The sequence below is a fragment of the Mixophyes fleayi genome, chromosome 6, assembly GCF_038048845.1.
Source record: "Mixophyes fleayi isolate aMixFle1 chromosome 6, aMixFle1.hap1, whole genome shotgun sequence".
In the NCBI taxonomy this organism is placed as follows: domain Eukaryota; kingdom Metazoa; phylum Chordata; class Amphibia; order Anura; family Limnodynastidae; genus Mixophyes; species Mixophyes fleayi.
The window spans coordinates 32,794,871-32,820,619 of record NC_134407.1 but is presented as its reverse complement, the minus strand read 5'-3'; the positions used below and the strand labels follow the sequence as shown (position 1 = coordinate 32,820,619).

The window sequence follows — 25,749 nt, the reverse complement described above, 5'->3', positions numbered from 1 at the left end:
TAGGAAGAGGGCACACACTGTGACAACTGATCACTAGTCAGCTTGGTGCCAGTTTGAGCACAACACCCTGGGAGCCAGTTGTGTAGAAACTGCCCTCCTGGCAGATAATGTAAGTACTTTACAGCCCGGCTGACAGCACCAAGTGATGAGCTGAACGTTTGCTGTGATTATACCTATTCACACAATATGCCAAGACTGGCTGTCTGCAATTCTAAATAGGCAGTTAAACCTACGCATTTATGTTAAAAAAATAAAGAAGTATGAGAAGAAGAGAAGAAACATGCTCCTAATTTATGCTCTCCTGTTTGGGTTAGACAGAAAATATGCGACGACCCAGCACATGACTATTGCAAAATGCTGGAACACAGATATTTTTCAACTACAGAATGTCAACAAAATCTTTGCGTTCTAAAACAAAACAAAAAACATACCTGCGGAAACATGTGTATACTAGGCCAGAAACAACGCTGCCAAGGATGATTCAGACCCGGCCCTCTTACCCCTTTGTCTGTTAATACCCGGTTTTGTCTTGTTACTGTGGTTTTTTCCCAATTGTAAAGCACTGCGGACTATGCAGGCGCTATATAAACAAATATATACACACAGCAAATTTGCAAACAGGCGCCAATCATCTGTAAGTTCACCAAAATATATAGAATCAAAAAAGTCCAGAAAAATATATGTATAAATGTAGAGGAAGTCCTATGTTCCAAAAGGCACAGTAATGGAATCTTCTGATCAAGTCAAGTGTTCCAATATTCCTCATAGGTCATACATGTAAAAAAGAAGGAGAAAAAAAACATAGTGCAATCCACATATATATAGAGAATGTAGATGGAGGAGAAAAAAAATCCCTATATACTCCGTGCAATAGTGGATAAACGGGAACACCTCACGTGATGATGGGTTAAACTTAACCCCTCAGGGTTGCGCACTCACCAAATAGTATAATAAAAACAAGCCTGTACATAAGATAGAACTCCCCAGGCTCGTCGGTCCTCCAATCCACAATATCACTCGACAGTAACGGACAGGCAGCGCAATCAGATTATGTCCAAGATGTAGCTCCCCACAAACATCGATCCAGCAATGCAGAGCTTCCTTCAATTAAATTGGACTCCGTGCTCAGAAGGGCAAAAAGCGTGTCTCAATGTAATGAGTCTAGTCCCGGGAAACTCACTACAAAGCTCCGTTCTGCCAGTAATCACCACTCGATCAACGGAAGCAGGAACACCTCTCACTGCAGGTCTCACGTCTGATGTTACAAATCTCCCGTCAGCCAACGCGTTTCGGCTCCTCTAGAGCCTTTCTCAAGGCATATATGCCTTGAGAAAGGCTCTAGAGGAGCCGAAACGCGTTGGCTGACGGGAGATTTGTAACGTCAGACGTGAGACCTGCAGTGAGAGGTGTTCCTGCTTCCGTTGATCGAGTGGTGATTACTGGCAGAACGGAGCTTTGTAGTGAGTTTCCCGGGACTAGACTCATTACATTGAGACACGCTTTTTGCCCTTCTGAGCACGGAGTCCAATTTAATTGAAGGAAGCTCTGCATTGCTGGATCGATGTTTGTGGGGAGCTACATCTTGGACATAATCTGATTGCGCTGCCTGTCCGTTACTGTCGAGTGATATTGTGGATTGGAGGACCGACGAGCCTGGGGAGTTCTATCTTATGTACAGGCTTGTTTTTATTATACTATTTGGTGAGTGCGCAACCCTGAGGGGTTAAGTTTAACCCATCATCACGTGAGGTGTTCCCGTTTATCCACTATTGCACGGAGTATATAGGGATTTTTTTTCTCCTCCATCTACATTCTCTATATATATGTGGATTGCACTATGTTTTTTTTCTCCTTCTTTTTTACATGTATGACCTATGAGGAATATTGGAACACTTGACTTGATCAGAAGATTCCATTACTGTGCCTTTTGGAACATAGGACTTCCTCTACATTTATACATATATTTTTCTGGACTTTTTTGATTCTATATATTTTGGTGAACTTACAGATGATTGGCGCCTGTTTGCAAATTTGCTGTGTGTATATATATATTTGATAGGGATTGGTGTTTCCTATATAGTTTGCTACAGGCTGCCTTTCGGATTTGATACATTGTTTTGCGCCGTGGACTTAGTCATTTTTAGATTTGCTATATAAACAAATGTTAATAAGACTTAAAGGCAAGCACAGATCAGTATAAGCAGCATTAATCTGCATACTAAAGAACCGCTATAATGAGTTATGTCTGTGTTCCTTGGGTTGGTTTGCTGGTTAAAGGCAAGCTACAGGACTGGTAATAAATCAAGACATACAATCTCCTTTTCTTTAAGATGATAGAACCCTTATGTATATATTAGTAAATACTGATTTCTACATTTTGGTCTGTTTTCTATTTTCACCGTGAGCCTGATTAATGAGTTCTAATACATAAACATGTCCTACAAGACAGTATTCTTCAATATCTTTCTACATTTTCTCAGCACAACACCAATAAAATAATTATTAAAAATTCCTCCCAGCAGATAGCCTCCAAATTTATAGAAGTGGGGTTATCCTGAAAGGAACAAACACAGGAGAAAATCCCCCAGCACACTGCTATAACCAGCAAAGGAGCTGCCATTTCTACTGGTGCATAAAAATGCAGAAGTCTCAATTGCACACATTTGCTAAGTCACGTGGCGGGTGGCTTAACATACATTTGCAAATGTGTGTAACTGAGACGTTTGCATTTTTATGCACCAGTAGAAATGGCAGCTCCTTTGCTGGTTATAGCAGTGTGCTGGGGGATTTTCTCTGTGTTTAGCCTCCAAATGTATGTCACTCTATGGGGGGAATTCAATTCTCAAAATATCCACGCGAGGTGCCTCCAGAACAGTTGCAAGATACCTTGCGCAGATATTTTTTTTACAGAAGTATTGCTCATTTTTGCTTGTTCCCCAAAGAGGTTAGTGCAAAAATGAGTATTACTTTTTACCGTAGTAATGGTAAAAAAAAGTGTGTCAGCAATGTTCTTAGGAACATAGCAGACAACTAAATCCGCACCATGGCATCTACCCCCTTGGCATGGGGCCCACACAGTAACCTGGGCACAACTGGACAGTGACCTTAGCTCAACTAGACAGTGACCTTGGCTCAACTAGACAGTGACCTTGGCTCAACTAGACAGTGACCTTGGCTCAATTAGACAGTGACCTTGGCTCAACTAGACAGTGACCTTGGCTCAACTAGACAGTGACCTTGGCTCAACTAGACAGTAACCTTGGCACAATTAGACAGTAACCTTGGCACAACTAGACAGTAACCTTGGCTCAACTAGACAGTAACCTTGGCTCAACTGGATAGTATCCTTGGCACAACTGGCTAAACTCTCCTAGAGGACAGGATAATGAGAGGACAGACTGCAGTATTCAAATACTTGTTGAAGGAGGGGTATAAGTGTGGCACCAACTGAATGGCAGCCCCAGTTCTCAAGCAGGGGGATCAGACTGGGATCAGGGTTGGGGTGGAATAAGAAGCTATATGGGGAGAGTTCTCTTTTAATGGTTGAGTATGAAGAAGTGTTTCTATCAAAGTTGTATCTATTAATTGCATGTGTGGAAGAAGGGCCAGATCATTACAAGCTTAGAGAAAGGAATTCCAGAACCCAGTCTGGAGCAAGCTATGCGTTCTGAGTGACCACTAATGTATAACATGAATTTGTACTTCTATTTTGGCGGAGTTTGCAATTTTCATCTGCCCATTTTCTTTAACTTTATCTCGCAGAAAGCTGCAATGCAATTAAATCATCTGCCAGACTATTCCTTACTAAGAACAAAGCCATTATTAGAGCTATGAGGAGGAGTCTGCAGCCAAGTACATCTTTCTCAGATTGAACTTTCTGTGTAACAGCCGTTGTTTAATATCCAGTCCCTGCTGTAGAGTCAATAACCTCGTGGTTACATGCAAAGCAATAAACATTGAGCCTGGGTCTTCCAGCAAAGAAATCTGACGCCATAAATACGGATGAGCCACCAGGATAGTTACTGAGACCATCACAAAAAACGCATCTCTTTTCAGACAGGGAAGTATGTGTAGAGAAATTATAGAATTTTTTTGGCTTCCCTATTGTTTAGACTAGTAGGTCCTATTTTTCTACTACCATACCAAGTATAGAAATAAATGTCTTTGCAGGGACACTTGTAAAGATCCAGCCAATGGACCACTAAACACTATGGAATGTGCTTTGTTTATATCTCGGATGCAGAGACGAGGAAAAACATGTCATTATTCTGTGAATCTATCTATAGTTCATATATTCAGCCAACACAACATAAACGCTTAGGTACGTCAAGAAGGGAGTGTTGTGTTTACAACCATCTGATGCTAATGCTTGCACAGAACGAAACAGTGCAGAACACAACATCATTTCATTTTGTGTGTGTGTTTTCGTAGAGAACTGATAATGTTATCTCTGATATCTCCACCCAAAGCTAAAAGTTTAGTTCACCAAATAAATCCAAGTTCATTACCTCCATTCGGCAGCTCCCCCAAACGCTCCAATGGTCTGACGCTGTGCTCCTCTTTCCTACTACTGTAGCCTTTATCAAACACTCAGCACTGTTGTCGACTACCCAACTCTGGGAACTTCCTGTTGACAACACTGTTAACCTGTTGGGACCAGGCATATGGTAGTAGGAGACAGGGGTACAGAGGTGGAACACTGGAGCCTATGAGGGACCTGTTGGATCGAGGTAAAACAGCACAAAAAAATAAGTTATACTTAGTATTCTGTCTTAGTGGACTCCACCCAAAACTACATTTTTAGATTTTTTTTTTATAATTTTTTTTTTTTTTTAAGAGATCTTACATTACCCTTCCAGGAAGTTTAGTACTTTATTTTTCCTGGTAACTTTCTGATTTGATTCCATCTATTGAAGTGCAGTGTGGTCCGCCACATCACTACTCCCCAAAAATCACTAAAAGCAGACTATTCTATGGATTCATTCAGATTCATAGTTGCCAAATGTCCCTAATATCCAGGGGCAATCCCAGTTTATGAATGTGCCCCTATTTTTCAATATTGATCAGCAGCACACTAACAAAATTCTGCATGATAAATGTAATTGTTACCACCTATTCTTGGCTTTAAAAGTTAATATTTATTGAAAAGTATATAAAACACAAACAAGTGTGTTATAATAAATTTCATGACATGATGGGGAGTGTAGTGCTGAATGCTTCACAAAGACACTGTCACGTGTTACATGCTCTGAAGTGTACCTGAAAGTTATTTTAAAATGTTAGGAAGTATGCAGGTGACCACTTGTGTTTTCTGACACAAAATGCCTACACGGGCCCCTTACTTGCTCCAAAACACTCCACACATGCTCTCACATGCCACTCAGTCCTCCCCACATGCCTCTCAGACCTCTCCACACGTGCTGTAGACTGCCCCAGAGGCCACTTACACCTATCACATGCCACTCACACCCCCTACACTTGCCATTAACACCACTTCATATGCTCCCACTCACTGGCTAATCTACAGTCTAGAATACACTGCACTTCATCCTCCTCCTCTGATTGGATGATTGACCATCCCCAGTGCGTTGTGCAGAGGAGGTCACATGATGCTGAAGTTAGCTCCTCCCATTCATCTTATTCTCTGCTTTATGATATAAAGTCCGGACTGTCCCACCAAGCACGAGACAATCCGGGGGTATTTTTAGGGGAGGGGTGTGAATTGGAGACGGCCTAGGGGAACGTGGTACTCCCAAATCTGATGTGGCCATATCCCCCTATTACAATGTCTAAAGACACATAGTGAATGTAAAACAGTCAAAAGTTCTGCTAACAGGTTAAGGGGTTCATTGATCCAGAAATAGAACGGTGTTTGCTCTCAATATGTAATTTACATTACAAGTGGAAAGAAGATAATTGTTATTTTATTCACCAGCCTTTAAGAATTGACTGTACCTGTTACAGAGTATTTTAAGGCCAAGTGTCTGGTAAATAGCAGATTTTGCCTTGGAAGGTAGAAAATTCTCTCTAGCTATAGCTTGTGTACAAAGTCCAGTGATGCAAAGCAATCCATAAACTGTGCGGTCTTTTAATTAATTACACTAGTATAATATTCTTATACACCTTGCCTGATTCATTAAGACATGCAAAATTAATGTAATGTACGCATGTCCGTATTCAACTAATCACTAGTAATCTGCACCTACACCTGACTTGTAGCTGGTGCAAATGATACGGTTAAAAATCACGTCCCTGAGAGATGCCCATGGCTGTAAACAGACTGAAGTGAGTGCGCTCAACCTTGGTATACCCTTACTCTACACTGCCTACATGCATACGTCCCATCCCCTCCTTGTTTCACCCATGAAATGATAGGCTGTCAGAAGTGACTTTTGCACGCGAAAATTAATTGGATATACTTGTATTTACTGGCGTATAGTCCTTTTCTGGGCATACGGAGTGCAATTTTATGCAAAATAAGGCACACATCGGCATTTACGTTCCTTAATGAATCAGTCCCCTTCAGGAGCTGGCTGGGCTGGGGGGGGCAGAAGGGCATCTACCGCTGGGCCGGTCCCATAGTGGGCTACCTTGGGCTGTGTCACTGGGCTGCCTGCCTTTTTTCCCTTAAAAATATTCCTAATAGGCTGTTGAGTCGAGTTTTGCCCATGGACTAAGATGTGCCCTTCCCTGGGCCCCTTGTGTTTTTCTCTCACACCTACATCAATATACTAGTTCCATATAAAAAGCTAGCTAAAATAAAATAGGCTTCGGTAAAACTAGAACAGAGCTGTCAGAATGGAGGGCAGATGTAGCCGTCCAACTCTTCTGTGTAACCACTAGGTTCCTGCCAACAGGGATCGGCTGAATTATGCCATATGTAACAACAACATCTGGCTCAGGAAATGTAGTTATACTAGAGCAGCCTTCTCATAAAACTGGAGCATTCTGAATCTGACCAATCAACCATGGTGTCAGTTGAAGCCGATTGGTCAGCTACTGTGTCCAATCCGCTTCAATCAAACCTAGTCAGATTCAAAATTCTCCAGCCTGTTAGGCCTCAGGAATACATGAAGTACAGACATTGTAGGGTGAATGTTTTGCTAGAGATATTTATCAATCCATGCTAAAGTTTCCAGCTCTTATATTTAAAAATATTTGTAAAGACATTGACAGTTTGTAAATCATACAATTCTCTGCACTCACCTTTGGCAATTAATTGCTTCTAATCTGTGGTCATATCGTTCTAGCACCCATGTGTTATACAAATGCTTATGGTGAGCGCAATAATCTCCAATTTCTGAAGTCTAACAGAAGTTCTACACACAGCAACACAAACAATAACATATAGCCTTATAGGACGTGTAGAGTTATGGCGGATGAAATGATATTGAATAATAATAATAAAAAGTCATGGAATAGTGATGTGCTTTATCATGAGATCAGCAATATGTATTCCACATGTAATAGGGGTTTTAAGGAACACTTTGTTGCAATGACATTTCAAAAGATGCTGGCTACTGCTGTATGGAACAATGTGCCAATCCCTCCTTCCTAAGATTTCGTTTTCCTAAACCAGGCAGCTAAAATGTTCGCTGATGCTTTGACTTTAGATCTCCACCCACTGCTTCTATCCTGACCGCAGAAAGAAAAACCGAAGGTTGAAATGATCTCCCAGACAGACTGCCACATTTGCAGGATTTCCAGAAAAGAGCCCTGTAACGTGCACAATGAGACAACGCAGCGTGCCCCAACAAAAAGCAGAACACAGATGTACAGTACACGGTCTGACGAGTTACAGTATACAAAAACAAACAGCCGGAGTGTAAACACACCTACTATTAACTAAAGGCACTGCCGGAACCACTGCACTGTTTGCTTATGTAACTATGGCGGCTGAATATTAACAATAGCAGCCAATCGCTGACATGTTTTACCTTTCTCATGTCATTTACAAACAGCCACAAATTAAAGGAGAAGTGAAAAAAAAAAAAACAACCCATGCACTGTTTTTACTTTGTCTGAATCTATTATACAGTCCGTCAGTTGGAATGGAAGTCTGTATAACAGCTGCAACGTGTGCCAACATTGACAGATATTCTTTCTGGTTTCATAGAGATCCCATCCAATACATGTCGCTTAATGCTCTTGCAATGTGTGCTTGCCCAGTGTGGAAACAGTCGCACAACTTGCACAGCTACTTGTGTAAGAAAATCTGCTATACAGTTAACTATTTAATTACATGCCGGTGAATTAAACTCTTACAGCTGTCTCATCTGGCAATTGACACCCTAGAAAACACGTAGGTAGTGCCCCTTTAGTAAAAACAGTGATGCAATGTTATTAATCCATACATAAGGCATAGGATACATTCTTATGGAGCAAGGCAATATTTTTGGCTCACAGCCCAAATCAACTGGGGAAACTTTTTACCTCCTGAGCCAAGTTCAGTACCAGATGTAGTTAATGTAAAGCCCTGTGGATGGGAGGGGAGCACATGAAACAGTTATGAGAATGGAGAGAGATGAAAAATAATAATAATAAAAAAAAAGTAAGAAATCTTACCGCTTTCGTTTTTCTCTATCACGTCCACCAGCTCTCCAGCCTTCAGGCTGATCTCAGAGTTCTCCTGCTTTTCGTAGTTGGACACTACAACGTATTGCTCCAGGATCATGGGTTCAGAGTTGCCGTCAGCACCTGGGGAAGGGAAAAAGCAAGCCGTCAGCCAGCTTCCAGCCATCGCTCCTCGAGAACGACCTATGTCCATCCGATTCATGATAGGCCAACTTGTCGTCAGATTTTAGCCAATCAGAACACAATCTTGGCTCGCAACATAGGTCCAAAGGGCTGGCCATATAGATGTATCCCTTTCTGGCCCTTGAAAAAGGAGCAACGAGGAACATTTGATGAAAAGGAGAAAAAAAAAAGTGACTGAGGAAGCCGGGGGAAACTAATCATACGGCCTCATGTCAGAGCTGGCTCTCGCTTAGGTTTCCAATCTTTTGCAGTATGACAGACCGGGATTAAGAAAACAATGTGAAGAAAGACTGGAATGGCGACTAAGACCCCATGTAAACTAATAAAGAAAGTAAACAGCTCTGCACTGCAAGGAGAAGCGCTTTCTCCAGCTAGAAGTCAAGAGGGGAATGTAGACGCCAATCATATTCATTTGCACTGGAGTTCTTAAACAGAAACACATGAGTAAAGTTGAGTAAGGAGGGAGGGAGGGAAAATCCAGAAGGAGGGGGGAAAGGAGAGAGAGAGAAAAGGAGGAGGGCTGCATGCTGTTTACTTCAGTCACAGCGCCAGATTCTTTCTAAGAGGATTTTCCATATATACATATATTCTGCAGCAGTCCCTCACATTTCTGCTCCTTTGTCTGCTGAGTGCCTGCAAATACCTAATAAAAATCTGGACAATGCACATGTTCATCGAAGAATCTATACTTACTATAATGAGTGTAACAAGTCTGGTTAGTGTATTAATGTCTATCTGCATTGACTATTTAATAGTAAACACAGCATCAGGTGTGTCTGGCAGAAATCTTTTTAATAGGAGTATTCAGGGCAGGTTATAGCATTTCTCCTCCTGCTGTTTCTAGCATGGCAATGCATGGTTATATAGAACTCCATTGGGGGTGTACGGTGTCTGCAGAGGGTATCATTTACTTTATTTGTTGCATTTTATGAACCTGTTTTACGTAACTGCTCTGTACACAACTGCAAACGACTGACTACGATATGAGTTCCGTTAACTCTACCGTACAGCGCCATCACAAAGAGAGTCACAACGAGGTATGGCATATTAGCCTTATAACAATAGAGTTTTAGTCTAATAAAAAAAGTTTTTTTTAGGAATGATTTTTTTTTTCGTGTGTAGGCTGAACCAATTTTCATGAGAACGCAGCCAATCAATTCATTAGGAACTAGCGAGGTCAATGAGGCACTCCACAGACCAGGCTGAAGAAGTGAACTAATAGGCTGCATTTTCACGAATTCTCATGGTTCAGCAAAATATCTTCTTCTGCTTTGCGTAGGTGGCGTGTGTTCTAATGTGGACATTTGGGACCTTATTTAGAGTCGGACGCAAAGTCCGTTTAAGAAGTGTAGGAGTGGGGGTGTGCCGCAGCTTGGTAGGGTATTACGAGAGGCAAGCAACCCCAGTTGCATTCCACTCTTAATACCCTATCAAGCTGCGAGCAGTTCCTGCAGCTAGCTAACGCTTGCGCCACCTAATTCCTGCCGCGCAGCTTTAGCCCTGTTTTGACGTGTGTTGCATCTGCGCCTTACTGCGACTAGGATGTATTTACATGGTCACGCCTTCACAAATCCGTGTTCCTCCCATTATCTCGTAGTGAGTCGCAAGCTGTTGCAAGTATTAATTGCCTCCAAGATGCAGGCGGATTTGGTGCTTTCTGCACATGCGTGGTAGTGGTTTTTTGTTGGATGCACCTAAAACGGACTTTTTTTTCATATACACATTTCTTAAAACATGAAATCCAAAAGTGAAACAGCTGCCACATTGTGAACCAGAGACACCATGCAAATATAGGTGTGGGGGGTATTACATGCTTATAAAACGTCACAGGCCACATACACCACTGAAAGGAAAAAAAAAGTGAATCAATCGATAGAGGACAAGGGAAACAGCATGGGCACAGTGCCAACTACTGTCAATGTCACTTCAACCAGCATTAAACGGACCCTTCAACCTAAAATACAAATCACGTTCCACAGGGCAGCACAGGTATAAGTGTGAGGCCTCGTACAAATGGACATTACAATGGAACACTCAAAGCACATTTAATGTGTGACATTAAAGCCTACTATACACCCTCTGACAATGGGGCACAAAAAAATAATGTAAGCGAATGGCCTGTACACACACACTGTCTGATTAAAGGTTACTTCAGTTATCGTCAGTTCCAATATTCCAGTATATGATGAGCGCTAATGCTATGTACAGTATAATGGAGCTCTAAGGGAGCGCTAGTAAAGTACAAAGCACACAATGGTGAAGGGGCGCACTGAGAACACGCTTTCAATGTGCTTTTAAAGCGCAAAGTGCAAAGCCACAACGTTTTGACTACACTTCTCATTGGCTCTTTTATTTTTACAAAGCTTATGTGTACAAAGGTGAGGGATGGCAAATTGTAACCCGGCGGGCAGGACTTGACTCAGCAGCCTATTAAGAACAATTTAATGGAAAAAAATGCAGTTGGCCTGGTGGCCCAGCACACGGTAGCCCACTTTGGAACTGGCCTGGGGAGGAACTGCTCCCTGCCCCACCCCTGTGTACCAGACTCAAAATACCTTTTTTTCTATGCACAACAAACTTTATATATTTAATTTTTAGTAGTTATCAGTAAAGGAAGTGACAAAGTATTATATAATGTAAACTGTTGTCAAGGTATGTAAGTTTGTACATATTTGTAAATATAACCATTTATATTGGACACATTTACAACATCTAGGTTTGTGTCCTTTTTTACAGGACGTGTATTTAGAAAACAGTACTCTTGATTTCCCTAGTGCTGTCCATGTACATAGTGATAAGACACAAGGTAACAGAAAATATTGCTTGCAACTCCAGAATACTGATGTTATTCCACAGTAAGGCAACTTCATTTCTCTACAAATCACTATAATTAACACGTTCTGTGTATGGTCACATGGAAACATCTTTATAAATACATAGTACTTTGTAATAGACAGAACTCCCAGTAGTCACACGATCATAAAAGGCATAGTCCCATCATTTTATAGCCTGCTGACTCTAATCACTAATTATAGAGCAAAGTCATTAAAAACTAAAACTAAAATAACCTTGCAGCAGTACACATTTATCGTTCTCACAACATCAAAGATAGAGAAATATAATGTTGTTCATCTTGCAAAATCCAGTTTTGTAATTTCTTTAATTTAATATTTACTGGATCTATTTTATGACAATGTATTGGCAATGAGCTTAGATATAGATAGCAGCTCTGTCCGACTAATTCAGTCTGGGGGGAGGTGTATTCCTTCACATCTACATAGAGGGCCAGCTAAATAATATAAAACATTCATTCGTAGTAATGAGAAGCGCATAATTTCCAATTAATCACTAATGCATCAACAACCACATAACAAATCACATAACAAATCACACCATTCTGGATACAAACATTTGTGTTATGATTTATACGGAATATCAAAATAATGACAACTAATAAGTTAAGTCTTTCCAAAGTAATAGAATGTTCCTTATTTGTTTTGTATAGTGGAAATCGTGTATCGCGGAATAAATTATTTAAATAAATTTGGATTCCTTGTCACTGCATTGATATGGAGGTGTCAGTGTGTACACGGCATGCGGTCCACGGCTAGATAGTCATTTGGTCGATATTCAGAAAGTCGACAATATTGGGTCGGCAATTCATATGGTCAACAGTATTATTAGGTGGACAACTGAAATGTAGATAGTATTATATGGTTAGAGATAGGGTTACGGATATTATTGTCAACTAAATAATACTGTCAATGTTTTTATTGCTGACCTAATAATACCGGCAATGCCATTATTGTCGACTTTCCAACCCTGTCTATATTATGGTGTCGATCATGTAACTGTCGACACCAGTCTCCCCCTTAAAATAAAGTTTTTTATTCCTTTGCAACTCTGCTGCCCCCAAATGAATGGCAGTTTCCCCCTCATTTGTGCCTCTGTTTTCCCCCTTTTTAGTCCCCACCTCCCCCCCAGTTGTACCTCTGTCCCCCTTTTTAGTCCCCCCCCCTCCCCCCAGTTGTACCTCTGTCTGCCCATTTAGTCTTTATCCCTCTTTGAGGCTCTTTCATTTCCATTTTTATCCCTATTTTCTTATCCTTTCTTTTGCCCCCCCTACGGGCCTGCTTCCAGTTATTCCTCCTTTTTTACCCGGTCACTTTTGCCTCCCCTTCCTGCTTACCCCCCAGGTATCATGTCCCAGCTAGCGCGGAGACCCAATTGAATTGATGCCAATGAAACCACCCAGATTCCAGGAAAACGGGTAAATCTTGTGCTGTGCCTATCAGCTTCTGGACAGCAATACTAGCCTCAATGATGACACTACTAGTTGCTGTCTGCAATGTGCTGCAATATAGAACATACTACTGGTAACTTACATGATGCATAGATCTATCTCTCATCTGTCATGTTGTCACAAACTGTGCCACAGACGTATATAACCTTTTCTGTCCTTTAAAGGCAAATGGCAAATATAAAACTGTATCAATAATACACAATCCCCCCAAACTTGCAGCATTGTCAGCTATGTTAATGGGGCATACGGTCTGCCCTTAGCATTTGTCAATGCATTTGTCCAATCAGAGACATTCACAGCTGTTCAATAAATTGTCTACTTTCATATTTCTCCTTAATGTAATGCCTGGAAAAGCAACTGTTACCAGTGCTGACAGATGTAGCACCTGAATTCCAGTGTTCCCAAGGCCCAGACCATAATGGTTCTACCAGTATGGTAGGAACAGGTTTAATATTAAAATAATTAAATTAACTTATTATTACTATTTATATGGAATCAACATTTTCCATGGAGTATTATGGTGACAGTACATGCTGCAATATTGATAAGTGTGTGGGATAAAAACAACAACAACCACTAACAATGAACCACTCAAAATCAAGAGGTAATGGCAGAACATACGTCTGACCGCCGGTGGTCTGTGTGCGCAGTTATCTTCTGACCACACTAACAGGTTTCCAGACAATCACTTGTGGGTTCTAATGGTCAGTTCTTGTCCGACTTGGACTCATAAGTGTCTGGCGACATTGAACAATAGGATCAGTCAGTGTGTGGGCAGCTTTCAAATGGGGGATATACAAGGTACAACACTGACACAGAAGTGAGGTTTCATTAAAATGAACAGAGGCACCTGCTGATGAATCTACAGATCAACATAATGACTTTTTTTTTTTTTAAATGAAAGGTTATTCCATCAGATTAAACATCAAATGTGTAATGAAGGAGAAGTCACCAGTCATTTCATTTAATTTTCATTTGCTTCCATGTTTCTTGTGACATGCACAAATTGTGTTTATAGATGCAAAGTATGAGAATAACATGCATTGAACTATGGAGGAATACAATGTTCTATGCTATGAAGTCCACACAAAATCACTGGTGACTTTAGTCATGCAAAAATAAAAAGATGACACAGGAAGGGAATCAGCTCGCAACACTTTCTCTAAAATTAGTCAAATACGTTCCAACATACCACTAGGATCTTTATATCGCCCACTTATATGGACATGGTACACATGCTACAATGGATTTAGTTCAGCGTTAGGCTTGTAAATGTTGTGTCAATACTTATAATGTACAACCACAAAAGTATATATATTTAAACTATATGTGTTTCCTACAGATTATGGAGGCAGCCTTACTGTTAGCTGGATCGATATTCATGAGAATGTTACCTCCAAAATTAAGATTACAATTACGCTGATTGGGCCACAGAGCTGGTTGTACAACAACATCATGAAATAAATAAATGTAGAGGAAATTTCTGTCTGCTAACACATTTGCAGATAGCGCTTTACAGTTTACTATCTATGTGGCAGCAAAAAAGTAAAAACTGAAGTAGGCCAAGTCCATGACCACTGTTACATCACAGATATACAACCAGCCTTTATGGAACTACAAGTTCCAGCATGCCCTGTGTACTACTGCAGCATAATTCCATAGTAGTTAGTGAGCCCAAGTTTACCTATGTCTAGTCTAGATCCCAAATCAATGGCTTCCATTATAGCATGTTTCATTGTGTGTATTCTGATCCCCACAATGTACAATGTAAATAAAGGATAATAATAAATGGAATGTTGGCCAGTGACAAACCACGGAGCACCCTATGTTACGTGATCATAACATGATGCATGCTTCCTTTGTTGTTGTCCAAAGCACACAGCGGAGTGATTTAGTTTCACAGAACACACGTCACTACAAGTCAGGGAACCACAGCACACGGATGTCCACTACTACCTTTGAGTTCAGCCTTTGGGATCTCACACAAACTGGACATCCAGACTTCAGTGTTTCCAAAAATGCAGCATTAAAAGGACCACAAGAAAAGAATATACATTAGATAACATAGAGAACAATTTGCAGTGTGAGGGGGCATATTTGGCAACATGAAAAACAAACAATACTGTCTTACATTTTTTTAGTCTTACTGATTATAATCAACATGACAAATGCTGCAAACAACTGTTTTGAACTTGGCGTTTATAACACTAAGGGGCAGATACAATTAATCGCGTTGCCCACTTTTCCCGTTACTACGGTAGAAATAGCCGCTCATTTTTCCTCGCACCTCTATGGAGCACGAGTAAAAGCCAGCGGATATTTCTGCAAAAATATCCTGAGCAAAGTGTCTACGGAATGACTGCGAAACACTAATTGAATTCCCCAATAAATGTATTATGAATGCACATTTGCAGGGGCAAACGCAGGATTTGCAGAGGGGGTTTCCACACCATACCGGGCAGTGGGCGTGGCCAGCATGCATGGGGGCGTGGCTATAATTTTAGAGAGTGCTTGGCTGCTCTCCAACTTTCCCAATCCCCATAATATACATGGGCAATACGTGGACTACTGTTAGGTGCATGCAGCTCTCCCTTTTCAAACAGAGCCGTGTGAAGCGGGGGCAGGGTCCAGCCACCTGAATTACACAGTGCCCCAGGCTTGGAGGGGGGTTTCCAGGCACTAGGAAACCCCCTCCTCGGTTTGCCTACGATTTGGATAACCCAAGATAAACTAGTACATGACCAGAACCAGAAATTGGCATGTCACATCAATAATAATGGCATTAGCAGTTGTAGGTATACCAGCAATACAAGGAAAGGGGAGCAATCAACCACTGAATCCAGTAAGAAATGATCTGCAAGAACAGAATTTTCTCAACAAATTCAGTTTTCAAGAAACTAGGTGCTTGTTTCGAAAGGCGACTACGCCCACAAAAATCTGGTTGCTTGGTCCCACTGCTGCCATATATTTGCCCGTTTGATGACATGCACATGGTAATATTGTGTAGATGGGCCTATGGCCATGTAATCCAACAAATGGGCTTTCCTATGGTCAGAAAGATGATTTATTTCCCAATCAAGGCACAATGATTATTTGTGAGCCAATCATGGCACAATGATTATTTATGAGCCAATCATGGCACAATGTCAGGTCACGATGGCAGAACACAATCTCATACCAGCAAAGTTCTGTCTCTGGGTATGTTTAAAGCTACGGCACAAGCTGCGTTTACATTTAAATGTTTAGATGGGAGTTGTGTAGCCCATACTTCATTCATTAAGAAAAACAGTGATAGGTTATGTGGAAAGTTCACTTTGGATTTCTAATGGGCCACGAGCAGTTCTCACTTGGGCCTAAACCGAGGTGAAAAGCAAAAGTACAGAAACAAACAAGTCAGCAAGTGTTCTTCTCAAGCCTATGCCACATCTGTTTTGCATTTGAATTTCCTTCTAAAAAACGTAGACATAAATTGTTCCCAGTGTTAGGAGGAAAGAAAATAAAAGATTTATCACTGACACATGTGACGTACAGACTTCAGAGAAGCACGCATGCCCCCTCGCAAACAAAACAAAACACAAAACAAGAGGCATTTTCATTTTATAGTATGGATTCTCGGCAAAGAATCCGCTTGTAGGAGCCTGGCTGGGGGAGGGGATAAACTCCAGATCACTGTTACTGGAAGCCTCACAGTTATCCGAGTACTTTTTTAAATGGGATTGGTAAATGGAGAAACTCTGACATTCTGCTGCATTAATATTCAAGCAGTAGATAATGTACGTTGTACAGTACAATATTCTTCCCAACAAGGGCTGGGGTCAAATTAGGGTAACGTGAAAGTGTCATCACACCCCCAGCAAAACGACCCTGGAGAACAGAAATACATTGTTTTTTAAAGGGGCATAACATTGAAAAATAATTAATGAGAAGAACAGTTTCCATTTTCTAAGTAAAGGGGGTGTATGTAACATTTTAGCGTCATCACTCTATGATGTTTTATGATAAGAAAGGGCCTGATTCATTAAGGATCTTAACTTGAGAAACTTCTTATTTCAGTCTCCTGGACAAAACCATGTTACAATGCAAGAGGTGCAAATTAGTATTCTGTTTTGCACATAAGTTAAATACTGACTGTTTTTTCATGTAGCACACAAATACTTGATAGCTTATTTGTACACTGAAATTACACTGAAATTTAAAGTTGATATTTGTGTACTACATGAAAAAACAGTCAGTATTTAACTTATGTGCAAAACAGAATACTAATTTGCACCCCTTGCATTGTAACATGGTTTTGTCCAGGAGACGGAAAGAAGAAGTTTCTTAATTTAAGATCCTTAATGAATCAGGCCCAAAGATACTGGGTCACTAGTGAACAAAATGACAAAACCATGACGCAAGCCTCCAAAATCCATACTCCGATCTCATGTATTTTAGGGATTTACCAGTGTTCATGGTTAAAGGAACTGGGAAAGTCACATATTTACAATACAATATTTAAAAAGTACCCAAATTACTGTAACTGTAAATTACTGTAACCCCTCTAGCGGTGCTTTGAGCTCACTGAGTTACTGTGATTATTGTTTACTGTACTGTGCTGTCTCACCTCGTATTGTAATCTCGTTTGTCCCTGTACGGCGCTACGGACACCTAGTGGCGCCCTATAAATAAAAATGAATAATAATAATAATAATAACTGACTGATGGGTCTTTTGGAAAAGCCTGTAAATCAGTGATGGACAACAGCCGGCCCTAGGGCCACATGCCGCCGGACGAGTGTGAGTGTGTGCTTTACTGTGAGATATCTGTTTTGTTTTAAATACCTGATTACAGATAGGTGTCTCTTTCTTTGATTAAATTTAATATTTTTTAATTACTTATTACAGAATCAAAGGTAACATGTGGCCCTTTCGAAGGTTTGAGGGTCGCCCCACGCGGCCCCTGAGGGTTAACTCACTATTTGACATTTACATCAACGCCTCTGTATTACAGAGCTAAGTAAAATAATTTAAATAACTGACATGTTAAATCTATACCTTTCTTAAAGCGAGATGTCTTGTGGAGGCCGAGTGTGACAGAAATAAAAGGTGCCCTTTGTTTTCCTACGGTTCCCTTAGCGGTTTGTAATCCAAAGTAGAATTGCCCAGCATACGCTGCTCAGGGCTCAGACAATGAGAACTCGACTTTACCCTTGGGAGGGTGTCTCTATATTAGACCAATGTGAGGTGTGAACATAATGGAATAGGAGGGCGGGGCTTGCAGTCTCCTAGCTTACGCTATTCTAATCTGTTCTATTTAACTTTAAAAGTGTTTGTCCATCATAAACAAACCATGTAATCTTTTTCAGGTGAGAAAGCATTCACTGCCCATCTAGCTATCAGATACATGCTCTTGTGCAGAGACGGGTCCTCTTTAGGGGCATTCTGCACCAAAGCTACTTAGTAGAAGTACTGGGGATGATCCTTAGTTTTCATTATCACAGTAACACGTTGGATATCAGAAACAGCAACAAATGCTGCTTCCACTCTCTGCGGAACAGCTGACAAGTCAGCAAAAGGGGCAGACGTATAAAGAAACTACTGTAGATAAGTATCTTAAAGTTTCTGCTGCAGGATTCATGACAGGTGCCATACAAGCTGGGAAGAAAATCTACATTGAGTAACAAAAGATCGTTTATCATGGGCAGCTGCTATAAACACTACTGGCAGTGTTGTACATGCACAAACGCATATTTACACCCTATAGGACCATTATCAACGTCACTACTGCAAGAATGGCACAATACAATATATAGCTCACACAAGTCCCTGCAGAAAGGTTCTATGTTATGTTACTTTGCCCACCCTCGGCGGGTATCATCTCCGTTACTATAAAAGTGTATGAAAGTGCCAACGAATGAGCGATTTTGTTGGCGTCAGTGTTATCTTGCCAGCGTGCGGTCAGTAACTCGTACATTTGGGGAATTCACTCTCCCGCCCTCACAGGCTGATCACTACTAAACTTTCCAGCTCCTTTTACACAGATGAGCTGGAAATGTGTCCAAAGCGGGAAGCCAGAACTGAGCTTTTCCTTTATAAAAATGAGTCTGCAACTGACAAAATGAGTCAGGAGCCGCGGGTGCCAGCTCTAGGAGCCGTTGTATACACAAACCTACAGCCTGATTATATAATATACTAGCAGGCAATAGTAACGGACGGAAAAAGCCTGGACTTAGCACAACTTCTTGCTCAAAACATAATACGTAAATTACATAAAACAGATTAAAAAAAATGAGAGGGGGGGAAGGAGGCAGCTGACTGGCCAAATAGTAAAATTGAAGCAAATAAAATGCTATTAACAAAAACAGAGGGTTCAAGGCTAAATGGGTAACAGTCCTCTAACAGCATCACAATAGAAACAGGCACATTTGTGTTATTTTTTCCACAATGTTATAGTTCACCAGTCTCCTACACACCGCGGAGGCAGCCATTTTGTGGGAGAAAAAAATATTAATAAGAACATACTTGCCAACTTTTCCATGTTAGCTTCAGGGAGATCCCGGGGGAGGTGGGCATGTGAGGGCGGGGCTTGACGAATCACATAATTTTGGCCCTGTTTAGGGGGCCAATTACAGAAGGGGGGGGCTAAGATGATGCCCTATTTGCACCATTAAGCCCCGCCCCCGCCACTTATCTATTGCAGGGGCGAGAACCGGGAGCTTGCCCTGCTCTCCTGGGAGCCCGGGAGGCCTCCCAGAAATGCGGGAGTCTCCTAGACATTCCAGGAGAGTAAGCAACTATGCGTTAAAGAAAAGCAGCTAATGAATCTCTAGAGACTGAAGTGTCTTTTACATTTCTGTCTCCATTACTAAAGTTATGTTGTCTTACCTGTCAGTCTTTGATTAAATATTGGTCTCCATGAAAATGGCCACCTCCATAGGTATCAATACATGTACATAGGACACAATTTCTGAACTGTGTCATCCTGCCTCAACCACGTTTTGTACTGGCTCAGCATCAGGAAGAATGCCAAACTCTTCAGGGAGTGAGGGAGATCACCCCTAGTTCAGGGAGTCTCCCTGACATTCAGGGAGAGTTGGCAAGTATGAATAAGAATGATGCCATTCACTAGGAACTAGAGACATCACTACAGCACGGAGCACTGAGAAACCGCTACTTCCTAGTGAAACGATAGGCTGCATTCTCATGAATACTGGATCACCAACAAAATGGCTGCCTCCACACTGTGTCGGTGACGGCTGCACTTTAATCAAGACTTTTTTTTTCTAAATTAATCTTACACCAGCAAAATTAAGCAAAGAAACAAAATAATAAATGATCTATTACCTAATTACCATAAAACATCTGCCGAATACTTTTTAATCAGTAGTTAACACTCAAATTAAGCCCTTCTCAAAAATAGATTGTGTCATTAAAAACTAATTCTAGCCATTAGGAGACTAATCTGTAGCATCTGGCTGTTTCTAACAGTAGCTGCTTCTCTCTAAAAGTCATATTCTTTTGTTCTATTTTGTATGAGAGCAGCGTGACGTTTAGTGACTTGTACCAGCACAGTGCTAGTTCCCGCAAATGTACATCTGGTTTTTTCCTACACGGATGCAAAGGGGAGAGGATCAGGAAAGCTAAGACACCGTTAAGTCTTATAAAAATCAACTTAAACTCAAAACAGCATTGTAAGAGAAAACAGATCAGTGGTTGAAAATGTTTGAAGAAGCTGCAGGGATATTTACATTTACTACTACATTGAATGAGTCCAGCTTTAGAAAGTGTGCTTAGAGAGATAAAGGAATTTCTGTGTGTTATATGATGTATGTATGTCCTACACGTGAAGACACATGCTATGAGTAAATCATTATTGCGCTGGTTTCCCACAAAACTACAGGTCTATGAAGTTTTAAAGCCTAGGTCAGCATCTTTGAGTAGACGGCTGTCTATGCCAGCACTTCCAGACATGCAGTGGTTTGGAGTGGCAGCACCTTGTCAGCTTAAAGTTGCCAACTTCAGAATGGTCATTATCTGTTACCAGCCGCTGTGATCCCAAATTGTATACTCCTAGACAGTTCTAGATGGTTGTTAGAGTAAAATGCAACTATAGAGCATTCCGCAGGTGTGCCACGCATCGGTTATTTCACACAAAGGGGTAACATGGCTGTAGTTTAAAAGGTTAACTTATTTATATCCCAAAATCTGATGATCACTACACAAAGTTAGGTGTCATTCCACAGGGACAGACTGGATTTCTTTACCCAGAACCCTCCTGTCTGGATCCAGTTCCTAAAGAGGACTCGCCTCCTACAGAAGTGAGGCAGCAATGTTGGGGGCCGAATCTGTCTTATTGGGAATATAACTAGTTCACTCATATTTGTAGGGAGCTGGTGCTCATCAAGTATTTTAGGTTTTTCCCAGGACCTATTTCCTGGTGTTCCTCCCGGCTGTTTTTACTTTACACCCAGCTATTGGAGTTCAAAGGAATCCTATTATAATAGGACAAACCATTGCTTATCCTGTTATAATAAGCACTGTGTGAGCACTGCAGCCATCAGTATGTTAGACCACTGATCACCAGTCCGACCAGTCCAGGCAGGCAGAGGTTCAGGTGCCAGACATTAACAAAAATAATTAATTAATTAAAAATAAATAAACAAGTGTGTCCTGACATGCCAGCAAGCGGGCAATAGCTACAAGAGTCTTTAAAAATAGGTGTGGGCAATAACCTCCAACATTTTCTTCTTTATTATTATTATAGTGATTTATTACACCGCCCTCACCCTAATTCACCTTAATGCCACCTGGCTGGCAAAATTTTCTTGGGAGAACACTGGGTTCACTTACTGGTCTATGTGAAGGGTTAATGTGGCTTATAAAATGTGGTATAGGCAGTAAAACATGGAGCTCCCCCTAATGGTGGCCAGGAAGTACTGCAATGAGGAAGCTGCAGCTTATTGTTTTGGAAGTTGTAAGTAGTGCAAAATCTTTATGGAAATCGTTGCACACATAAGTGTAATGAATGGTCGTAGCCCTTAATAACCAATCAGCTTCTAACCACAAAACAGCAAATTTCTTGTTGGTGTCTATGGGTTCCAGGAACGGGTATTGCTTTCAAGTTTCCTATTTACCAGTGTCATAATCATCTTCATCATTAGCTATTTATATAGCGCCACTAATTCCGCAGCACTGTACAGAGAACTTGCTCACATCATTCCCTGCCCCATTGGGGCTTACAGTCTAAATTCTGTAACATACACACACACAGACAGACTAAGGTCAATTTGATAGCAGCCAATTAACCTACTGGTATGTTTTTGAAGTGTGGGAGGAAACCGGAGCACCCGGAGGAATCCCACGCAAACACAAGGAGAACATACAAACTCCACACAGATAAGGCCATGGTCGGGAATTGAACTCATGACCCCAGTGCTGTAAGGCAGAAGTGCTATCCACTAAGCCACCGTGCTGCATTCATCCCAAACATGTCGTGCCACTCTGGATTTTAGCGGCAAGGCAGATCCATCACAGTGTAACACACACAGAGAGGTGCCATCATTCTTGAAACTGAGTGTATAACAGTGTATAAGTGGCTTCTTTTGGGAAATAATTGCAGCACCATACAGTATTCTTAGTTAACAATTTCCTTGACCAAAAACTGGGATTGTCCTAGGAAAAATGGACACATGAATCTTATCTGTGTGGAGTTTGTATGTTCTCCCTGTGTTTGCTTGGGTTTCCTCCGGGTGCTCCGGTTTCCTCCCACACTCCAAAAACATACTGTTAGGTTAATTGGCTGCTATCAAAATTGACCCTAGTCTCTCCCTCGCTGTCTGTCTGTTTCTCTCTCTGTCTGTGTGAGTGTGTGTGTGTGTGTTAGAGAATTTAGACTGTAAGCTCCAATGGGGCAGGGACTGATGTGAATGAGTTCTCTGTACAGCGCTGCAGAATTAGTGGTGCTATATAAATAAATGGTGATGATGATGATTAAACATGCAACACTTTCCTTTTAAATTCTATCAAATGTTTTACATGTGAGTGAATGCTGCATACAGAAACAGCTTGCAGTTAAGTTACTATGATCCTATAAAGGATAGACTGTGGGATTACTGTTCCTGAAATATGGTAATAAAAGATAAAGGTAAATATTATAGTCAAATATTTGACCTCCTCTGAGTACACAACAAGCGCTAGGACCCTGGAGCTGCAGACACTAATGCCAGTCTAGCAGGGTACTCTGTACACTGGATGACAAGATCCATTCACCCCCCAAGCTGTTTGTGGGCCACATGTTTGCCGAGTTCACATGTTTATTGCACCATGCGAATCTCTCCAAGCACTGTGAAGACATCTCCTCCAGCCCTGGGATCCTGGTTCATGTTTGTCTGAATGCTGTCAGCCTCCCATGTGACACGGAGAATGAGACAACACAACTCTTCACTGGATATAATCACCATACACAAGGCACAATCCTGATAAACAGCTCTGGTCAATAAGCCCTTTTGTATTAAATATTACCATGGGCATTGTCGCAGTACAATAGTAAACAGACAATATCCCATCTGTACATAAATGTCAGAAAACACAGGCAGTAGTTAAAGGGAAAATAAAACCCAAGTAGAAGCTGGACGTCTCTACTATACACAGTGGGCAGGATTTATAACTCACACAGGGTGATACATAATCAAGTGTTGCAGGCAGACACCTAAGGAATGATAACCCCCAACGTAACACCAACAATCTCCTGTTTCTATACTGACAAAAATCCCTATTATTCTAATGTTAATGCCACTAAAGGCATAGTTGAATGAAGAGCAGTGTTTTCCAACCCTAGACCTCAAGTAGCCCTAACAGTGCAGGTTTTCCAGGTGACCAGTGATATAATTATACCACCTGTGGATCTTTCAAAATGTGTCAGTCAGTAATGAATACACCTGTGCTCCAGCAAAGAGATATGGAAAACATGTACTGTTAGGGGTACTTGAGGACTAGGGTTGGGAAACGCTGATGTAGAGGGATGTAATATGACATAGGGTATTATAGTATTTTACAACAGCATATTAAAAAGGGTAAAAAACAGGAATTCCCCCCTCCGGTTGACTATGTACCTGTCATCTTGCAAATTTTACTTTAATATGCCTTTAATCCTTGTCTTTATATGAATTTGTTATTAAAAAACTGAGGCAGAGAACAGGTCACATCTTCAGGTTAAATAGCCTACTACATAATAGTAGGTTAATTGGCTGCTATCAAATTGACCCTAGTCTCTCTGTCTGTCTGTGTGTATGTATGTATGCTAGGGAATTTAGACTGTAAGCTCCTATGGGGCAGGGACTGATGCGAGTGAGTTCTCTGAACAGCGCTGCGGAATTAGTGGTGCTGTATAAATACCTGATGATGATAATGATGATGATAACTACAGAGCCAAGAGACAGTTCCAGACTTCCCTGCCTCCCCCAGACTTCCCTGCCTCCCCCATGATACACTTGGGGGTAAATGTATTATGCTCCGATTTTTTCAAGTCGCCGGAAATCGGCGACTTTGCAGCTAAATTTTTTTGCCTTTACAAGCCATCACTGCTTTAAATTTTAGCTGCAAAGTTGCCGATTTCCGGCGACTTGAAAAAATCGGAGCATAATACATTAACCCCTTGGTGTCCCTCACTTTATTTGTAGCATCCGCTTTATCCAATCTCCTTGCATTCCTGCAAAGCGTTTATTGTACAGGAATACTAATTTGGTATACATTTGGCATACATTGTAATGACTTGCTACCAAATTGTTATGCCTACCCTACTGACTGTCTTTTACCTGAACCCAAATGTATTTTAATGTATCCTACCTAATGCTGGGCTACCGGGACTACTGTACTCTTGCACCTACTGTCTGTCTATATAGAAATCTATTACTTGACTTATGTAACGCAGGTCCACCTTGACAACGAGCTTGTTGAATGGTGATCACAGCTTAGAGAAGATTGTGTTTGTAGCCCTGGAATAAGAGGCAGTGGGTACAAGCTTTGTGATGTATCATAAGGCAAATAATAAATACAAGACAAAAAAGAACAGAAGGAGGCAAGAAAGAAATATATACTAAGTAAAATTAAAGAACTAATCCATAGTGCAAGTGTTTTTTATACTAATGTAAAATAATGAACCAAAGGGTATTTGTTTTGTCAATTATACCATCTTTTCAGCTTCATTAGATACAATCCTTAGCAGAGTGTATCTAACATTTCCTGTATAATAAAATAGTTTTTTCTTCTGAGGATGGGCTTGTATGCCTGTAAACACATGTCTCCCAAACTAACGCAGCATGTTTGAATTCTACAAAGCAGACAAAAGAATAAGCATTGTTTTAACTTTACTGTTAAGGTTAGATACATTCTGCTAGATTGTATCTGACATACCAAAATGATTAAAAAGTAATCTGAAAGTGGACAACTGCTTTTAAAATGAAAAAAACCTAAAGCAGAATGATTCTCCTCCTTCCCAAACGGAAAAACACTCTTATTCTAAATTCTATCGGTTAAAGCAGATCACTGACAATCAGACACAAAAAGTTGCAACCAAAAGCAGCCAGTTTCTAATGCACTTTATCATCGGCTACCGGGGACGTGATCAAGATGAAAAAACATGGAAAGGGCTCCATTTCAATGCATTTACCTTTTACGTCAATTTCCTTTCCTGCTGTACTTTACTGGACATGC

General features: G+C 40.9%; 1 protein-coding gene across 6 annotated transcripts in view; it reads right to left on the bottom strand.

The window, feature by feature from the left end:
• Positions 1–25,749, bottom strand: part of SH3PXD2A (SH3 and PX domains 2A) — a 236,409-nt gene that overhangs the window by 59,008 nt on the left and 151,652 nt on the right. For 3 of the 6 annotated variants that reach the window (XM_075216202.1, XM_075216203.1, XM_075216206.1), the window contains exons 7-8: positions 15,017–15,061; positions 8,566–8,697 (exon numbers count right to left, since the gene is read on the bottom strand). In XM_075216202.1, the coding sequence (XP_075072303.1) occupies positions 8,566–8,697; positions 15,017–15,061 (177 nt within the window). The remainder of the gene's footprint in view (positions 1–8,565; positions 8,698–15,016; positions 15,062–25,749) is intronic. The other 3 variants (XM_075216204.1, XM_075216207.1, XM_075216208.1) reach the window with 1 other exon arrangement.